Raw genomic sequence first — 16,331 nt, forward strand, 5'->3', positions numbered from 1 at the left:
GTATTCATCTCAGAACATAGCAGTAAACCTCTCCCAGGTCACTGCAGAAAGCTCAGCAGGCGTGCAGTGTGCCGTTACAAACTTCCACCAGTCCTTCGCTCCCAAGCGAAGTTGGTTTAACGCGAATCGGACTCTCAAATGCTTTAGAGATGAGAAAGTAAAGAAACATCCCTCTATGTCTAATATCCACCTTATCGCTGTAATCGGATCCTAGGTCCCATCAAACTCCGGTGGTTTTGTGTTTCTGAACTCTCAGAACAGCAACGCATCACCATCCTGCAGCCTAGTCGCAACTATAGTTGCAGTGGCCGCAGCAACCGTAGCCTCAGAAAGAGCAGTGTATTTCTCGTCGAATGTCTCTATCAGTGTGGTCTTGATAGACCCGAACATCTCTGGTATCTCTGCCCGGATAGCCGCAGCCACCTCCTCATGGATGATCTGACGGATTTCAGCATCACTCGTACCGCTGCTCTCTGGTGTGTGGCATGTCCCAATCATGATCTCCCTCTGAAATACAACATAAGAATATTAGGGACTCACTCGAGTATACCCACACTCGATAACTCCACCCTACTTGTTCCTTAGTACTCTAAGGATTCTTACTTGGACCGCGCACTGACCCGGTGTCTTCAGTAGTACGGGCCCAATACTACCGTCCACACCGCATCAACATTCATCCCAAGTCCTCCTCCCATAGTCCTAAATCCCATGTACTCAACTCTCTTTCATCATATGATACTAGCTAGCAGATCTCTCATAAGCTCCTCACTGCTATCTAAACATTCTCAAACATCTCTAGCAGTAAAACTCCTAGACTAAGGCATCATATATCAGGCCACTCTAGTCCTAATAATAATACCTAGTCTACTCTAGCATGCATTAACATAACTCAACATATATCATAGCATAATATATCTTATAACACTTATTACAGGGGTATTTTGGGAAATCACCGTTCAAGCGCTGGCTGATCGTACACACGGCTCTGCTCTGTTTGTCACAAAACTCTTTTTACTTTTCTTCAATTTTTTAAAAATTTGTTTTGTTATCAAATTTTTTCTCAAATCCTCAGTTTGAGTTTAGATATGCTCGAAGATGCATCCGAATCCCTCAAACCAAGGCTTTGATACCAACTTGTAACGCCATAAAAATTCAAACAATTTTTCACTTTTTAAAACCATATAAATTCATTTATAATCACTTTCAAGAAAACAATGTATCAACATTATCTCATTACAAATCCCCAAAATCATAACATATCAATAAAACTCCACGCGTGTGTGTGTACTGATCATGCCGTCACCTTCCCGTGATCCTCACTAGAACCTTAAACACATAACACAAAACACTGTAAGCACGAAGCTTAGTGAGTTTCCCAATATACCGCACATAACACATACTAGCCACTCGAGGCTATAACTTTATGGGACCTTGGGCCCTAACTCTGTGGACCCTCTGGTCCTAGCTCTGTGAACCCTCCGGTTCTAACTCTGGTATACTCTGATATACACACGGCATAAATCACACAGAAATAATGCAGTGCAACACATCATATAAATAGCATGTAATAATTCTGTCACAAAACTCTAATTACCACTCATGATAAAGTATAATGAGAAGACTCACCTCGGATGTCTCGGTAATATCTCGCTAGCATAACACTGATCTAGCCTCTTCCTAAACACATAAATGATCATCCCAATTAATAACGGCTCTCCAAGCTAGACTAAATCCTCACATGTCTTCTAAGAAGGCTAAAAGACCATTTTACCCTTTAACCAGTTCACAAGTCCAATTGTTGACCATACCCTAAAAGTCAACAAAAGTCAACATTCAACTCTTTGACCAGACTCGCCGAGTGCACAATTGTGACTCAGCGAGTTCAGTCATGAACTCACGTCCTCAAAATCCCCAATAACTCACCGAGCCACTTCCCAAACTCAACGAATTACCATCTGTGTGATTCATGGGGAAAAACTATCCTAATCGTCGAGTCTGTTCTTGGACTCGGTGAGTTCATGCCATGCTCAAATTCAATTGACCTCCTGAGGTCAGATTCGTTCCTCTAACCCATAGATCTGGCCTCTTTAAGCAAGATAAATACGTAAAGTTTGGATCTTGATGCCCATGCAAAGACCTAATGGCTCTATTTGAAGAAATGGCCTCAATATGCCATCCTAAGCTCATATCTCCCAATGACACCCATAAAGATCGAGGAGTTAAGGTCTCTGGACCTCTTTAGGTCCAAATCCAAAGTCTCAACACAATAAAGGACCAATTGCACCACAATTCATACTCTAAAGGGGCTAGAAACCCTAACTCTCAAATATTAACACCTAACTGAAGAAGGATCGAAATATATACCTCAGTATGAAGAAGGATCGAAATATATACCTCAGTATGAAGTCCCTAGACTCTGAAATCCACATAACAGCACCCTCTTTAGTTCCCTCTTGCCATGGCCACCTTCTTCTTGCAAAAACACCCACACAAGGATAAAAAATGACCTCTTCTTCCTCACAAACGCTCTAGATCTCTTAGGGTTCCTCTAAGGGGTCTGGTAGCCGCAAATGGTGGCTATAAGCCCCTTTAAATAGGTCCCAAACCCCGGGAATTAGGGTTTCATTAAACAACGTGGATTCGCCGAATCCACAAATGGACTCGCCGAGTCTGTCATTAAATAAGTCTGACCATCCGCAATCCTACTCGGCGAGTCTGAGCGCCTACTCGCCGAGTCTCTCTCCAAAACTCAAAATAAATGCATAACATAAGATACCTGGGAATCCGGATGTTACAGCATGCATGTGAATGTGTTATATGGTCCCGGATATGGTTCTATAATGGGTTCAAAGGTTCCATTTTTCCATTATAAAAGCACCCATTGATTATACAAAATGCCCTACAATCGGGACTTTCAATCTTTTTTTACAGTAGTTATCAAATGCCCTTTCATTAGGGACTTACCAGCTTACAACATCAAAACATCAAGGTTGAAACCCTCAAATTGTAACTAAAAGTAGCTTCCAAACATACAAAATGCCCATCATTACCAACTTTCTAGTTTGCCTTTAACAAAAAAATACAAAGGCTTATGCCAACCACCCTAACAAACTACAATCACCCCTAACTTCAAAACACAAAAGACCAAGCAAGAAAACAACAATGCAACTATCATCATGTACCTGCCTATTCCCTTTGATCCTTGCATCAAAAACGTCTTTCTCACTCTTTGCCGCCTTAGAATGCTTCTGTGATAGCAGGAACTCCACTTCAACAATCCTTCTCCTCAAATTGTTCATCTTAGATGTACTAACGAAATGGGTTTGATTCACAATCCTTCTCCTCAAATTCTCCTCAAAAACGTCTTTCTCACTCTTTGCCGCCTTTAATGTACTAACGAAATGGGTTTGATTCACAATCACAAATATTCGTCAAGATGAAAATAAAATTTGGGTTTTGTTTTTTTTTTCAAAATACAAATCTACCATGATCGTCTTTACACGAAGAAACAGCATAGTCAAACCCTAAAATACTAAGGTAGCATGATCAGGATTATCGAGACCTACCGAACTGTTTTGACAATTCCAGAAACGCCTCCCATGGTTTGTTATCTTCCAACACTTTCGTTCTTTAGTTGGAACGCCGCAATCACAAAGCTTTACCCCTTCTCGCGACTGGATATGAGTCACTTGTAGCTGATTCTTTGAAGTGGATGAGCTCAAAGACATTGTTCTTGAAGATGGAAAGAGTCGGTGGAAATGATTTGACTTTTCATAAAAGGATAAGAGACACTTAAATGATGGTTCGATTGAGGGTTTCAATTAATAAGGGTTGTTGGATAACTCAGCTTCTTCGACACAATAGTATCCCACGTAAGCTTATTGGACACATTAGCGTGCCACATAAGCATTGTAACCACTAAACTGGAGTTTTTTAGATAATGGTGTAAATAAAAGGTAAAAATGGAGTTTAGTGGTCTAATGTTCAAAAAAAAAAAAAAAAAAACTTTAGTGACCAAATTAGCCAAATGTCAAAACTTTCATGTGCTACAATGCCATTTTCCCTTCAAAACAAGTTCTTTTTATTTTTTTACTCATTCTGTACTTATTAATGACTTACTTTATGTTTTTATCACGACATGTTATGCGAGACAATCATTGATGAAGTGTTTGGGGTTGTTGAGGCTTATGTCCATCGCGGTCGCGACTGCTTGGTTGCGTAGGTCTTGTGGTTTGGCTTAGGTCTTCTGTTCTGAATGTCGTAACTTCTTTATACGATATCAAATTTTAACGATCTTTATATCCACGTGTTCGGTTTTTGAGTCTACTACAATGTTCGTTTAGATTACTCCCATTAAAATGTAATATTACGATTTTTATAAAAAAAACATCCATACATGCATACATAAAAAACATATGGATATAAATATCGTAAGTAAAAATATATATTACTTTTTATTCAAAAGTAATCTAAACAAAAATTGTAGTAAACTAAAATATGAACACATGAATATAAAGATTGTTGAAATTCGAGATTATACGAAGAAATTATGATGTTTAGAACACATGACCTAATAATCTAAGTAGTCGAAATCGTGATGAACATAAACATCAAAAGCCCTAAACATCTCATTAATTATTGTTCCACGTAAGATGTCGTGAGAAAAACTTAAAGAAATTATTCATAAGTAATGAATGTGTACAAAAAACAAAAATGATTTATTTTGCAACAAAATAAAAATATTAAAAACTAAATGCGTATAAAAATATTAAGAACTAAATATGTATAAATTGAAAAATATATTATCCTATTAAATCATTTTTACCGGCTAATATGAAATAATTGGTTATAAAAAATAAATATATACAACTTAACAAGTTAAAATAAATAAATATAGATAGAAAAAAAACTCAAATACAAAATATATAAAAATCAAAAAATATATTATTATCCTTTTAAACAAATCGTCCATTATCACCCTTGTCTACTTTCCAATTTAATAACACTCTCCATAAATAACCCACTCGTAGATGAAGTAAATCGAGATCTTAAAACTTTATATGTTTAGAATAATTCAAAATAACAGATATTGTTTATTTCCTGAAAAAAAGTACAAGTATTATTTAATTTCATGCTTCACCAACCACTGATCAACTATTGACCGTTGATCTCTTCCCCATGAAACCTATTTATATCTCTTCATCCCCAACTCTCAAACTCGTCAAACACCTTCCTCTCTGCTTCTTACTGAAATAAGAAACAGAGGAGTCTCCGATCAGCTCATAAAACCCTAATCCACCATGGCTCTCGTCGTCGAGAAAACCTCCTCTGGCCGTGAATACAAAGTCAAGGACATGTCCTTGGCCGACTTCGGTCGTCTCGAGCTCGAATTAGCCGAAGTTGAAATGCCGGGACTAATGTCTTGCCGGACGGAATTCGGTCCTTCTCAGCCATTCAAGGGCGCTAGAATCACCGGATCCCTCCACATGACTATCCAAACCGGTGTCCTCATCGAAACCCTAACTGCCTTGGGCGCCGAGGTCAGATGGTGCTCCTGCAACATCTTCTCAACACAAGACCACGCCGCTGCCGCCATTGCACGTGACTCCGCCGCCGTGTTTGCTTGGAAAGGGGAGACTCTTCAGGAATACTGGTGGTGTACGGAGAGGTCACTTGACTGGGGCCCAGGCGGTGGTCCAGATCTGATCGTTGATGATGGTGGTGATGCCACGATGTTGATTCACGAAGGAGTGAAAGCAGAGGAGGAGTTCGCGAAAACCGGTAAGTTGCCGGATCCCACCTCCACTGACAACGCCGAGTTCCAGATCGTGTTGTCGATTATCAAGGAAGGTTTACAAATCAATCCGACAAAGTACCACAAAATGAAGGAGAGATTAGTCGGAGTATCGGAGGAAACCACCACCGGTGTCAAGCGTCTCTACCAGATGCAAGCTAACGGCAGCTTACTCTTCCCCGCCATTAACGTCAATGACTCCGTCACCAAGAGCAAGGTATATAGTATGATCACATTTTACAGATCTAGATCTAGAACTACAGTTCTAAACATTTTTTGATCTGAAACAGTTCGATAACTTGTACGGCTGCCGTCACTCCCTCCCCGACGGTCTAATGAGAGCCACCGACGTAATGATCGCCGGGAAAGTCGCCGTCGTCTGCGGATACGGAGACGTCGGAAAGGGTTGCGCCTCCGCCATGAAACAAGCCGGCGCCCGCGTCATCGTGACAGAAATCGACCCAATCTGCGCCCTCCAAGCTCTAATGGAAGGTCTCCAAGTCCTAACCCTCGAAGACGTCCTCCCCCACGCCGACATCTTCGTCACCACCACCGGAAACAAAGACATAATCATGGTCGACGACATGAAGAAGATGAAAAACAACGCCATCGTCTGCAACATCGGCCACTTCGACAACGAAATCGACATGCTTGGACTCGAAACATACCCAGGTGTGAAAAGAATCACGATCAAACCCCAAACTGACCGGTGGGTGTTCCCGGAGACGAAAAGTGGGATCATTGTGTTGGCGGAGGGGCGGCTGATGAACTTGGGTTGTGCGACTGGGCATCCTAGCTTTGTGATGTCGTGTTCGTTTACTAATCAAGTGATTGCACAGCTTGAATTGTGGAATGAGAAAGGAAGTGGGAAGTATAAGAAGGAAGTTTATGTTTTGCCTAAACATCTTGATGAGAAAGTTGCTGCTCTTCATCTTGAAAAACTTGGAGCGAAGCTTACGAAGCTTAGTGAGGATCAAGCTGATTATATTAGTGTTCCTGTTAATGGTCCCTACAAGCCTGCTCATTATAGGTATTGATTGAAAAAGGGTTTTGAATTGTGGTTGATTTTTTCTACGAAATTTGAGTTTGATTGTGGGTTTAGGAGAGAAAATGGTGGATTTATGTTGAATAAGGGTTGTGGATGAAGGTTGTGTTCGATTATAGAATTGTTTACACTTTACTTGAATGAGAATATGAATGGTTTACATTTGTTGAGAATGATTTGATCGTGTTTTTGTTTTTGTTGTGACCATCTTTTGGTAAAGTGTTAAAAAGTATATGGGAACTAATTTTATTAGTTATATGATTTTTTTAATAAGAAAAAATCAATCGTATGTTGTAAGCTTATAATTAGGGAGATATATTGAATTGTAATGCTTAATAAAAGAATTATTTGGAAATAGTATGTTGTAATAGATAAAGAGGCGAAAGTATGGTAAATGTTAAAGGTAGATGTGATATTGATAACTTTATACATGAATGGCTTGTATCCAAGTAAGTTGATAATAACTTTGGTTTGTTTTGTATCATTTTATATTATTATTCATAAAGAAAACTACGAAATATTTTATGACCAAACATGGTTATTTTTGTGAAATAAATTACAAATTGCATGATAAATTGTTGCATGAGAAGACAAACAAATTTAGTAAGATTAATGTATATGTAGGTGTCATGCAAATTAGGATGCAGATAAGGCTTGCATGTTGTTTGTTGGTGATCTTTAATGACAACTAGAAGGGTATCCAAGGGTAGAAGGTGTTCGATTAAAATGTAATTATATGGTTTCGATTGTTAATAATTGATACTGACCTGAAGGTCATTAATCCAGTTGTTCATTGATAATTGGATCGAAGAGTGATGAATACATTAGGCTCTGCGTGTTCATCTATTGATGTGTATTTTAGAAAAAAATTGAATTTTATTAATATAATAACAATGTGCAGGAGCAACATGGTCCTAAAACTGTACAAAAATTAATCTTATTGATATAAAAAGTGTGCAGGAACAATATGGTCCTAAAAATGCAAATATTTATTTTCTTAATATTAAAACAGTGTGGAGGGGCAATATCGTTCAAAAACTATAAAATATTGAATGCCCTATGGGCTATCTGTTGTATATTTTAGCATATCTGTACATCAACATGGCTACCAATTTTTATAAAATTGCAAGATTAGGGCAAAGACTATGAAAAACGAACAACCAAAAAGCTAAAAAGGATAAGAAAAAAAGAGATAGAATAAGGAGATGGTGTCGTACCAGGGCCGACCGACGATGCGCACTCATCAAGTAAATAAGTAACAAATTTATCGTTACATTTATTTGTAAATAATTTTTGATATTTTTTTTGGAAAACATAATCCAATTCCAAAAGTTAGAAACTACTGTGGTAACTAAATGGAATCATGGTAACTTTCGTATAAATTAAAAAAAGACATAAAGTGTAATGCTTACAATAGTAAAATATAACATACCATCATATAAGTGTGAATCTTCAATATTCTTCACTGATCAATGCCAATCTGTGCTTACATATCTTCACTAATCAAAATCATTTAATTACTCATAGAAGTTGGATCTAGTGTGAAGTCAGCTGTTCTTCATTTGTAGAATTAAAAAAACAAATATGATAGAAAACAAAAAAATTGAAATCTAAACCTGCAAAATAAGAGAAAATATATATGATAAATCAGAAATAAAACCGATTGGAATAAACTTACGGGTTCAAATTGTGGCCTTCATATGTAACTGGATGCTAGAATCTTTATAAACAGATCTGGTTCAATAGAAGTGGGTTAATAACTTTTGGGTTTCCCAGTATTCTAAATACTCCAAGTCGAAACAGATTTAATAAGGGTCGTGAATGCCCTTTGGTTGATTTGCCACTGGTCACCGCATAATTCGTAGTAACGTAAGCTTGTATACAATCCATCAAATGAGAAGTCCCCCTTCATAAAAATTAGAATATTACAACAAAGTTTAGTCAAATGATCTCATAGTCACATATACACAAAACATCAATCTTTACCTTGATAATCATCTCACGTTCAATCCACCAAAGAGTCTGTACAAAATTTAATAAAAAAGCAAATAACTAAATTTCCTGAAAATGATAGAATATCCAATTCAGTTCATATCTATAATAAGTTTTCACAAAGATTTCAGACATTTAAACCGGAATCATAACAAAATCATTTATAATCGGTAGCTGTTTCATTCATTTTATGTGTAGGGGTTGTTTTAGACGGTTTTAAGTGTAGGTCTTGTTTTGGCCTGGTTTAACCCATGTTTTGGTTTGGTTAATAGTATTAAATGGTCTTAAAAGTAATAAAGCTGTCAAAATGGCATTCCATTTTAACCTGAATCACAAGGGATGGGTCCAAACCTGTTAAACAAAAAGTATATACATGCATTTTAGTCAAAAACTATTAAATCATTAACTTTTTCCCAAAAAAACAATATGCAGGGGCATCTTCGTAAAAAACTCTTAAAATCAATATTTTTTTTACCAAAAAATTGTTGGAATAGTGTCTAAGGCTGCAACTATATTAGGCAAGTATTTGACCTGATTGTGCATTGTCCTTTTGGGTTGCCTTCACCATAGCAATTTGGTAGGATGATTTATTATGAGAGAATAAATATTATTAATATATTATGAGAATAATATAAGGAATAATAATATAGTTATTTGATTAATATAAGTTATAGATTAATTAGTATTGATTTGGTGACTTAAGGAGATTAATTAAATAAGAGGGTATGAACTGTCAATTGTTTGATAGTTACACTTTAGACTGAAAATCCTTATTGGATAGAGGATGGAAGAATTCTAGGGCTTGGGATAGCCTCAAATTCGTCCAAGGGTTATCCAGAGTAAGGATTAGGATCACTTAAAGTCTAAGTTATCCAATTAGGGTTTAAGTTGTAACCCTTAAGGAGTCTACAAGTATAAATAGACCCTATGGCTGAAGGAATTCGACACATCTTCTAAAGTAAAGATACTCTGGTCGAATTCCATCCCCTCTCCTCTCTCTTAAATCATCCTCTTTGCTAGTTGGTGTTTGTAAGCCATTAGAGGAGTGCTAATTGTGACTTTAGAGCTCCAAGACAACAAGATCAAACAAGAGAATCAAAGGTATGTTTCTAGATCTGTTTTTGTGTTGTTCTTACACCTAATATGTCATTAGAAGCCTTGGACTGAAAGCATGTTTAATAGAGAAACCTAGATCCGAGCATTAGGGTTTGTATGCGCACTTAGGAATGTTCTTATGTACAAAACCCATCAAAAATAATATGTAGGGGTGGTTTGGTCAAAACTATTAAATCATTTTTTTATCAAAAAAATAGTATACATGGATATTTTGGACAAAAAAACACTTAAAATTACTTTTTTCTAACTAAAAACAAAATGTGAGGGTAGTTTCGTTAAAAAACTTAAAATCGATCATTTTTTACCTAAAAGAAATAGAGGAGCCCTTACAGTACTGTCACATTTAGTGGCCTTTATAACATATAAATAAATATTAAACCTACTCTCCAGGAAAATGATTGTATAAACTAATCATTACAAAATCAGCACTCCTACATACAACAAAAGAAAACTGAAAACTTTTTCATTTAATGACTGCTTGTCTATTTATTTTCACTCTACCTTTTGTAGATATTATTTCAAATAAAACCAACCAAAAATATGGGGCTGCAATGGGTTTTAGAAATAGTTTACCTTATCATTGGCCTACAACTGGCTTCCATCCGTATGAGCAAGCAAGATTGAAATCAAAATATAAGTATAGTGTTATTATGGGTAACAAACTATAATTAGATTACCATTATGTGTAAAATATCAAAGTATATCATCATTATAGGTTAAAAATCTGATAAGAATTGTTTACCATGGAAGAGAGATGTGAATTGGAAGTAGATCATCTAATCTCTGAGTCCAGCTCTTCAATTGCACCCCTGAAAACAAAGAATAAACGCTTTAGTTCAATCCTAATATGTGAAATCTTGAGAGACTTTTTAGGCAATAAAACAATTTTTTTATAACAATCTTCTGTTTATGTTGCCCTCCACCCATTGCTCATTCACAAACATATAATTCTTGTAATCTTCTAAATATAACACCTTTCGATATCGTTATCACATATAGAAATATGATAAGATGAACATGTCTATAAATTGACTGATGTGGACTTTGTAGAAAAGCACCATATGACCAGGAGCGGAATTGCAAGAGAAGCAGACCCTCTCCCGTTCCTAATCATACACACATTCTTAGTTTTTTTTTTTTTTGTTCCCGAATTCACATGAACCTAAGGATACTGCAACAATTTTGGTGGTGTTGAATATGCAGAAACACAAAATTTGAATAATTTATAAACCCTATAAATCTAGGTATATATAAAGTACATGATTTATGTTAGGCTGTCGCTTCACCTGTTGTAGTCTCGACCTACTGTCTGCCTTCTTGAGTTCTGATTACTACCTACTCATACGGGTTGTTGCTGTTCAATGGAGAAATAGGTTAAAAAAGGGGTTGAGGCGGCGAAAATTGAAGTGACATGGACATCTGAGAATCATTCTTTTCAATTAGGAAGTACCTTTATAGAAACAAGTCAGACTGTGTCGATGATCGATAATGGTCGAGTAGACGGCGATGTCACCGCTGATGGACCATGGTCGAGTGGTTGTGGTTGTTCTCTTCCATCTCAAACTGCTACCGTGAATCGATCCACACCCCAACAGTAGCTGTCTCGTAGGATAGACGTGTGATCGATTAGGGTATGGTTAGGGGAGTTGTGTTTGAGGAACCTAGGGTCGGGGTTTTCGAGTCGCTTGAGCTTCGATTTGATTTTTTTGGCAACACAATCGTAGATCATTTGATGAGGATGTGGTGGAGCTGGTGTTGGCGTGTCGGAAATGCTGGAGATGACAGTGGCGGTCAAACAAAAACCCTAATCAGCCATAGGATGACCTATACGTGTGATGAATCGTCTTGATTTTGCTTCACGGTGGTAGCGACGTGATCGAAGGCGATGAAATTTGATACCACCATGTTCAACAGAAGGGGAGAGGGGAAGTAGGTGAGAGAATAAATTCTTCATAGGATGCAAAAGTGAAGAAATTGGATGGAGATAAGAGATAAGAGGAAGGAAGTCGGTGAGTCGGTGATGATCGAATTACAGAAATCCAAGGAAGGATCCAGACAAAGCGGTGACCCTAGTTAAGGAATTAAACCCACCCTGGTTAGACATTGTTCCTAAGAAGTGTCCTTCTTTAATATATATATATATATATATATATATATATATATATATATATATATATATATATATATATATATATATATATATATATAAGAATGCATTTATGACCATGCATTTATGATTTGGATTTTAAGTGTAACGTTTCATTTTCATAATCAAAATTTTTATTTTTATTAAAGTAAAACTTACAAATTATAAATCCATTATTAAGAACACTGTTGTAAAACTCGCAGAGTTGGCCAATTACTCCTCCGAGTACTCGCTATTCAGCCCCTTACGGATGCGAGTTACAGAATTCTGAGTACTCCTCGATCAGCCCCTTACTGAACTGAGCAGTGTTGTAAAATCAGGTCAACTCGGTGATTAATATGTATAATATACTTAATGATTTATTATTTTACACTCACACTTGTGATTATTAATACATATATATCTTAAATTTTCCTTAACTGTTCACATAGTGAGACCATTATATGTTTGTCAGTTTTTGTGTATTCACGTACATCTAATTTCATTATATATTTCAATCAACTTATGATTTTGACATATGTAATTTTCCTAAAAATATTTCTACATTAATTACCAAATCCGAGTACTCCCCGAGTACTCGCTACTCGGTAGTCGGCCGAACATGTACCGAGTAACGAGGTCTACAACATTGATTAAGAAAAACCGTTTATTTCAAAATATATTTATTAACAATTAGAGTAATATAAGAAATGCGTAATCCTCAATGTTGCTGATGAGTGTGTACAACCTTGCCTGCACCTTCCCACGATCATGGATGATACATTAAACAATAAACAACTGTATAAACATAAAACTTAGTGAGTTTCCCAAAAAAAACCCTTATGATAAACATACAAGCATGCATAACGGTCCACAACCTTTCGGTTGGAATGTCCAGGCCCAATTAGTCCTACAACACATGATACAGGAAAACAACTACCATATGTCGACATATAAACAATTAAGTGTTGGATAAGGTGTCTAAGTCCACAACTTATTTGGTATATACTTGACCCGACCGGCATTGTCCATTTGGGTTGCATTTCATCCAAACTATTTATGGATAATTTTATGAGAGTTATACACATATGTTATTAATATATTATAAGTTATAATATATTAATATGACGTTATGTTATTTAATTAGTTTTAGTCTTAAATTAATTATGAATTAATTTAGAGATTAAAAGGAAGACTAATTAGACTATGGGCTATTGGTTTTATATAGTGTGGCTAATGCTCTTTCGTTAATGGGCTAGGCTTATATGGAAATCCATGGAGCTTTTAACCCATGGATCCTTGGAAAGGAAAGGTCACGGGTTATTAGGGTTTCACCCTAACCATGCACACTATATAAGCATGCTTATGGAGCATGAAATGGTGCCTAAGTGAGCCTTAGTGTAACTAGTGAACTAGTGTGTGTGTGCTTGTGTGTGGCCGAAAATACAAGTGTGTATTCTCTCTCAAAGTTTTCCAAGAGTTTGTGGTGTTTTGTGATTCCATTTGAGGCATTCACACTATTGGTGCTTGGCCCTCAAACTCCTCAAGAACCAAACTCATCAAAAAGGTATGTAATCTCTTCTAACTCTTTATGTTGAAATGTTCCCCATGCCATGTTAGATAGGTTATAAACCTTGGAAAATTTATTATTTTGCATGTATTTAGACAAACATAGATCCAAGGTTTATTAGGGTTGCATGCACACTTAGGAAGTGTTAGATTGCTCAAAACCCAACAGTGGTATCAGAGCCTAGGCTTGCTTGTTTGAATACTTGATGCAAATTGCTGAAAATCGAAGATTTTATGCTGTCTGCACAGCTGACTCGCCGAGTCCATGAAGGGACTCGACGAGTCCAAGGCAAAACTCATCCAACTCAGCGAGTTGGTTTATGCACTCGACGAGTTGGAACCCCAGACAACATATCTTCGAGTTTTGGTGCTGGAATTGGTCTAGAATCATTACCTTAAACTGTTTTGGACTCATAAAACCTGCTTTTGATGTGGTAATGATGATGGTGGACCAATTTCAAAGTTATAATCAAAATTCCATGATTTTATGTGTTCATATAATTCTTGAAATTTTGATGATCATGTTCATGTTCTTATGAATTTAGAAGATGATAGGAATTATTTGCTGAATTGTTTAGGATTAATTCTTGATCATTTATGTGTTTTAATGGAGTCCATAATTTGTCCTCAAGTTATGGATATCCAAAGGTCACTTTTATTTAACACACACTTAAAACACATAAGTTACATGAAAATGAAGAGTCTTCATTTTTATGAACCTTTAACTCATAAGTTATGAAATGAAAAGTCTTGGATGGTTACAAAAGATGAAGAGTCTTGTCCTTAAGTTATGGAGGTTCAAGAGTCACTTCATTAATAAATATATAAATAAAGTGTAACCTTAATTAATTCCATAAGTTATAAAATAAAGAAAAGTAATTCTTTTATTAGTTTAAAGTCTTCCATAACTTGTCCTCAAGTTATGGAACTTGAAGAGTTTTTGGATTAAAACTACTTTAAACACATAAATCATGGAATTAATTAGTTTTGAATAGTTTCAAAATTTGCCCTCAATTTTTGGAATTTGGAAAAGTTTCACACACTTTAATAAACTTTAATTCCAACACTTAGAATTTTAAAAGTTAAAATTTAACGCTTATACGATTTATAACATTAATGGTTAATTATATATATATATATATATATATATATATATATATATATATATATATATATATATATATATATATATATATATATATATAAGAACAAGTCGTTTTACCGTTAGTAGGCCTCATTCACGAAGCCGGTCTATAAGGTGGGTATAAGGTTGTTGCCTATAAAATGGCGACTTAATGGGTGTCCACTCTCACCCACCGCTTGCTTGATCGGTGGAGGGTCGTTAGCCCAACGGGTAGGACAATGACTTTAAATTCTCATTAAAAGTATAATGATTATTATAAAGTAACTAAATATATTTTATTTAATTCCCAATCTTAGTTACTTTAGGAAAAATGTGAATTTGGTGCTATCCCATGGAATTCACACTTTGTACCTTACAAAGTCGTTAGTGGAGCGTGTGTGGTTAACCGGCACACTAACTTGGACTAGTAAGGATCACGAAGGGTGACTTAATGTTTGTCATAGATCAATGGAGCGTGTGTGGTTAACCGGCACATTGATTAAGTGATAATATTAAGGGTACCAAGTGAATTGGTATGGTTATTCACACCTTGTTTTGTGATCCTCGGCATCCCAGTCACAAAATTTGAGAGGGCACACTCGAGATTGAAACATGCCATTGAAAAGTTCAACGAATCTCAAAAGATCTAGGAATTTCAAATCCAATTAAAAGCTAAGAAATTATTTCGTTTTTCATGGTGGAAATTGGTGAATCGTCATTCGCCTACCTTCAAATATTTTATAGCTTGGATTACGGCATCCATCTTCCAAATTATAAAATATTGTGTTGGGTCCTAGCCTTAATATTTCATATTATGTGTTATATTAAGGACTTTGAATCAACTAAATTGATTTTCTCCCATTATAGATGTCTGGTTCAGACAACTATGATCTTCCCAAATCTCTTGAAGATGGTGTCCCTCGACATCATGCTTCACTTCCTCCACCTCCTCCAATTATTCTCCCTCACCCACAAGTTCTTGAAAAGTTTAAAGTCACTCAATCCCTATTGGCAAGCATAGTCTATGTGTGCTCACATCTTGGAGATAAAATCACATATTGACAAGCCGGTAGAGTTGGGTGTCAAAGTCTCGTGAAAGTTGGATGTTAAATCACTTTCTTAGTAACATAGTGAGTCTCTTTGGGACTACTATGAGATAGACTATGACATGACCCTTAATGATGTTATCTATTTGCTTGGTGTTGTGGAATCAGCAATGATTTGGAACACCAGTAAAGCAAATTTGATTAAAAGAACAACTTCCCAAACCTTAAATGGACATTGGCAATGGTAGCATTGGATATCTAGAAAAGGATTTCTCTTCCCAATGGAAAGGGATCGGCCATAGTCAACTCGATTGACCAAATGGTAAAGAGAAAGGCTAAGTCTAAGATAGTCTCATGTGCCATTACCAAAGGATCCATGTGTTTTGTTGCCAAAGGAAGGGGCATTGGTTGCGAAGCTGCCCTATTCACCTGAAAGGTCATAAGGTTGATCAAGTCAAGAGGTTTGACTCTACTTCGGGTAAAGTCCACTGTCTAACTCTATTAAGTTCCTACTTGGAGAT

The 16,331-nt window shown here is 36.3% G+C and overlaps 1 protein-coding gene across 1 annotated transcript; it reads left to right on the top strand.

Moving 5' to 3' along the window:
• Positions 1–5,202: 5,202 nt before the first annotated feature.
• Positions 5,203–7,012, top strand: LOC145031270 (adenosylhomocysteinase 1-like). Its single transcript, XM_078979796.1, has 2 exons — positions 5,203–6,011; positions 6,085–7,012. Exons 1-2 carry the CDS (start codon positions 5,301–5,303, stop codon positions 6,829–6,831), a joined length of 1,458 nt encoding a protein of 485 aa, XP_078835922.1. The 5' UTR covers positions 5,203–5,300; the 3' UTR covers positions 6,832–7,012.
• The last annotated feature ends 9,319 nt before the right edge of the window (positions 7,013–16,331 follow it).

This window comes from Lactuca saligna, chromosome 2, assembly GCF_052625555.1.
Source record: "Lactuca saligna cultivar CGN05327 chromosome 2, ASM5262555v1, whole genome shotgun sequence".
Taxonomy (NCBI): Eukaryota; Viridiplantae; Streptophyta; class Magnoliopsida; order Asterales; family Asteraceae; genus Lactuca; species Lactuca saligna.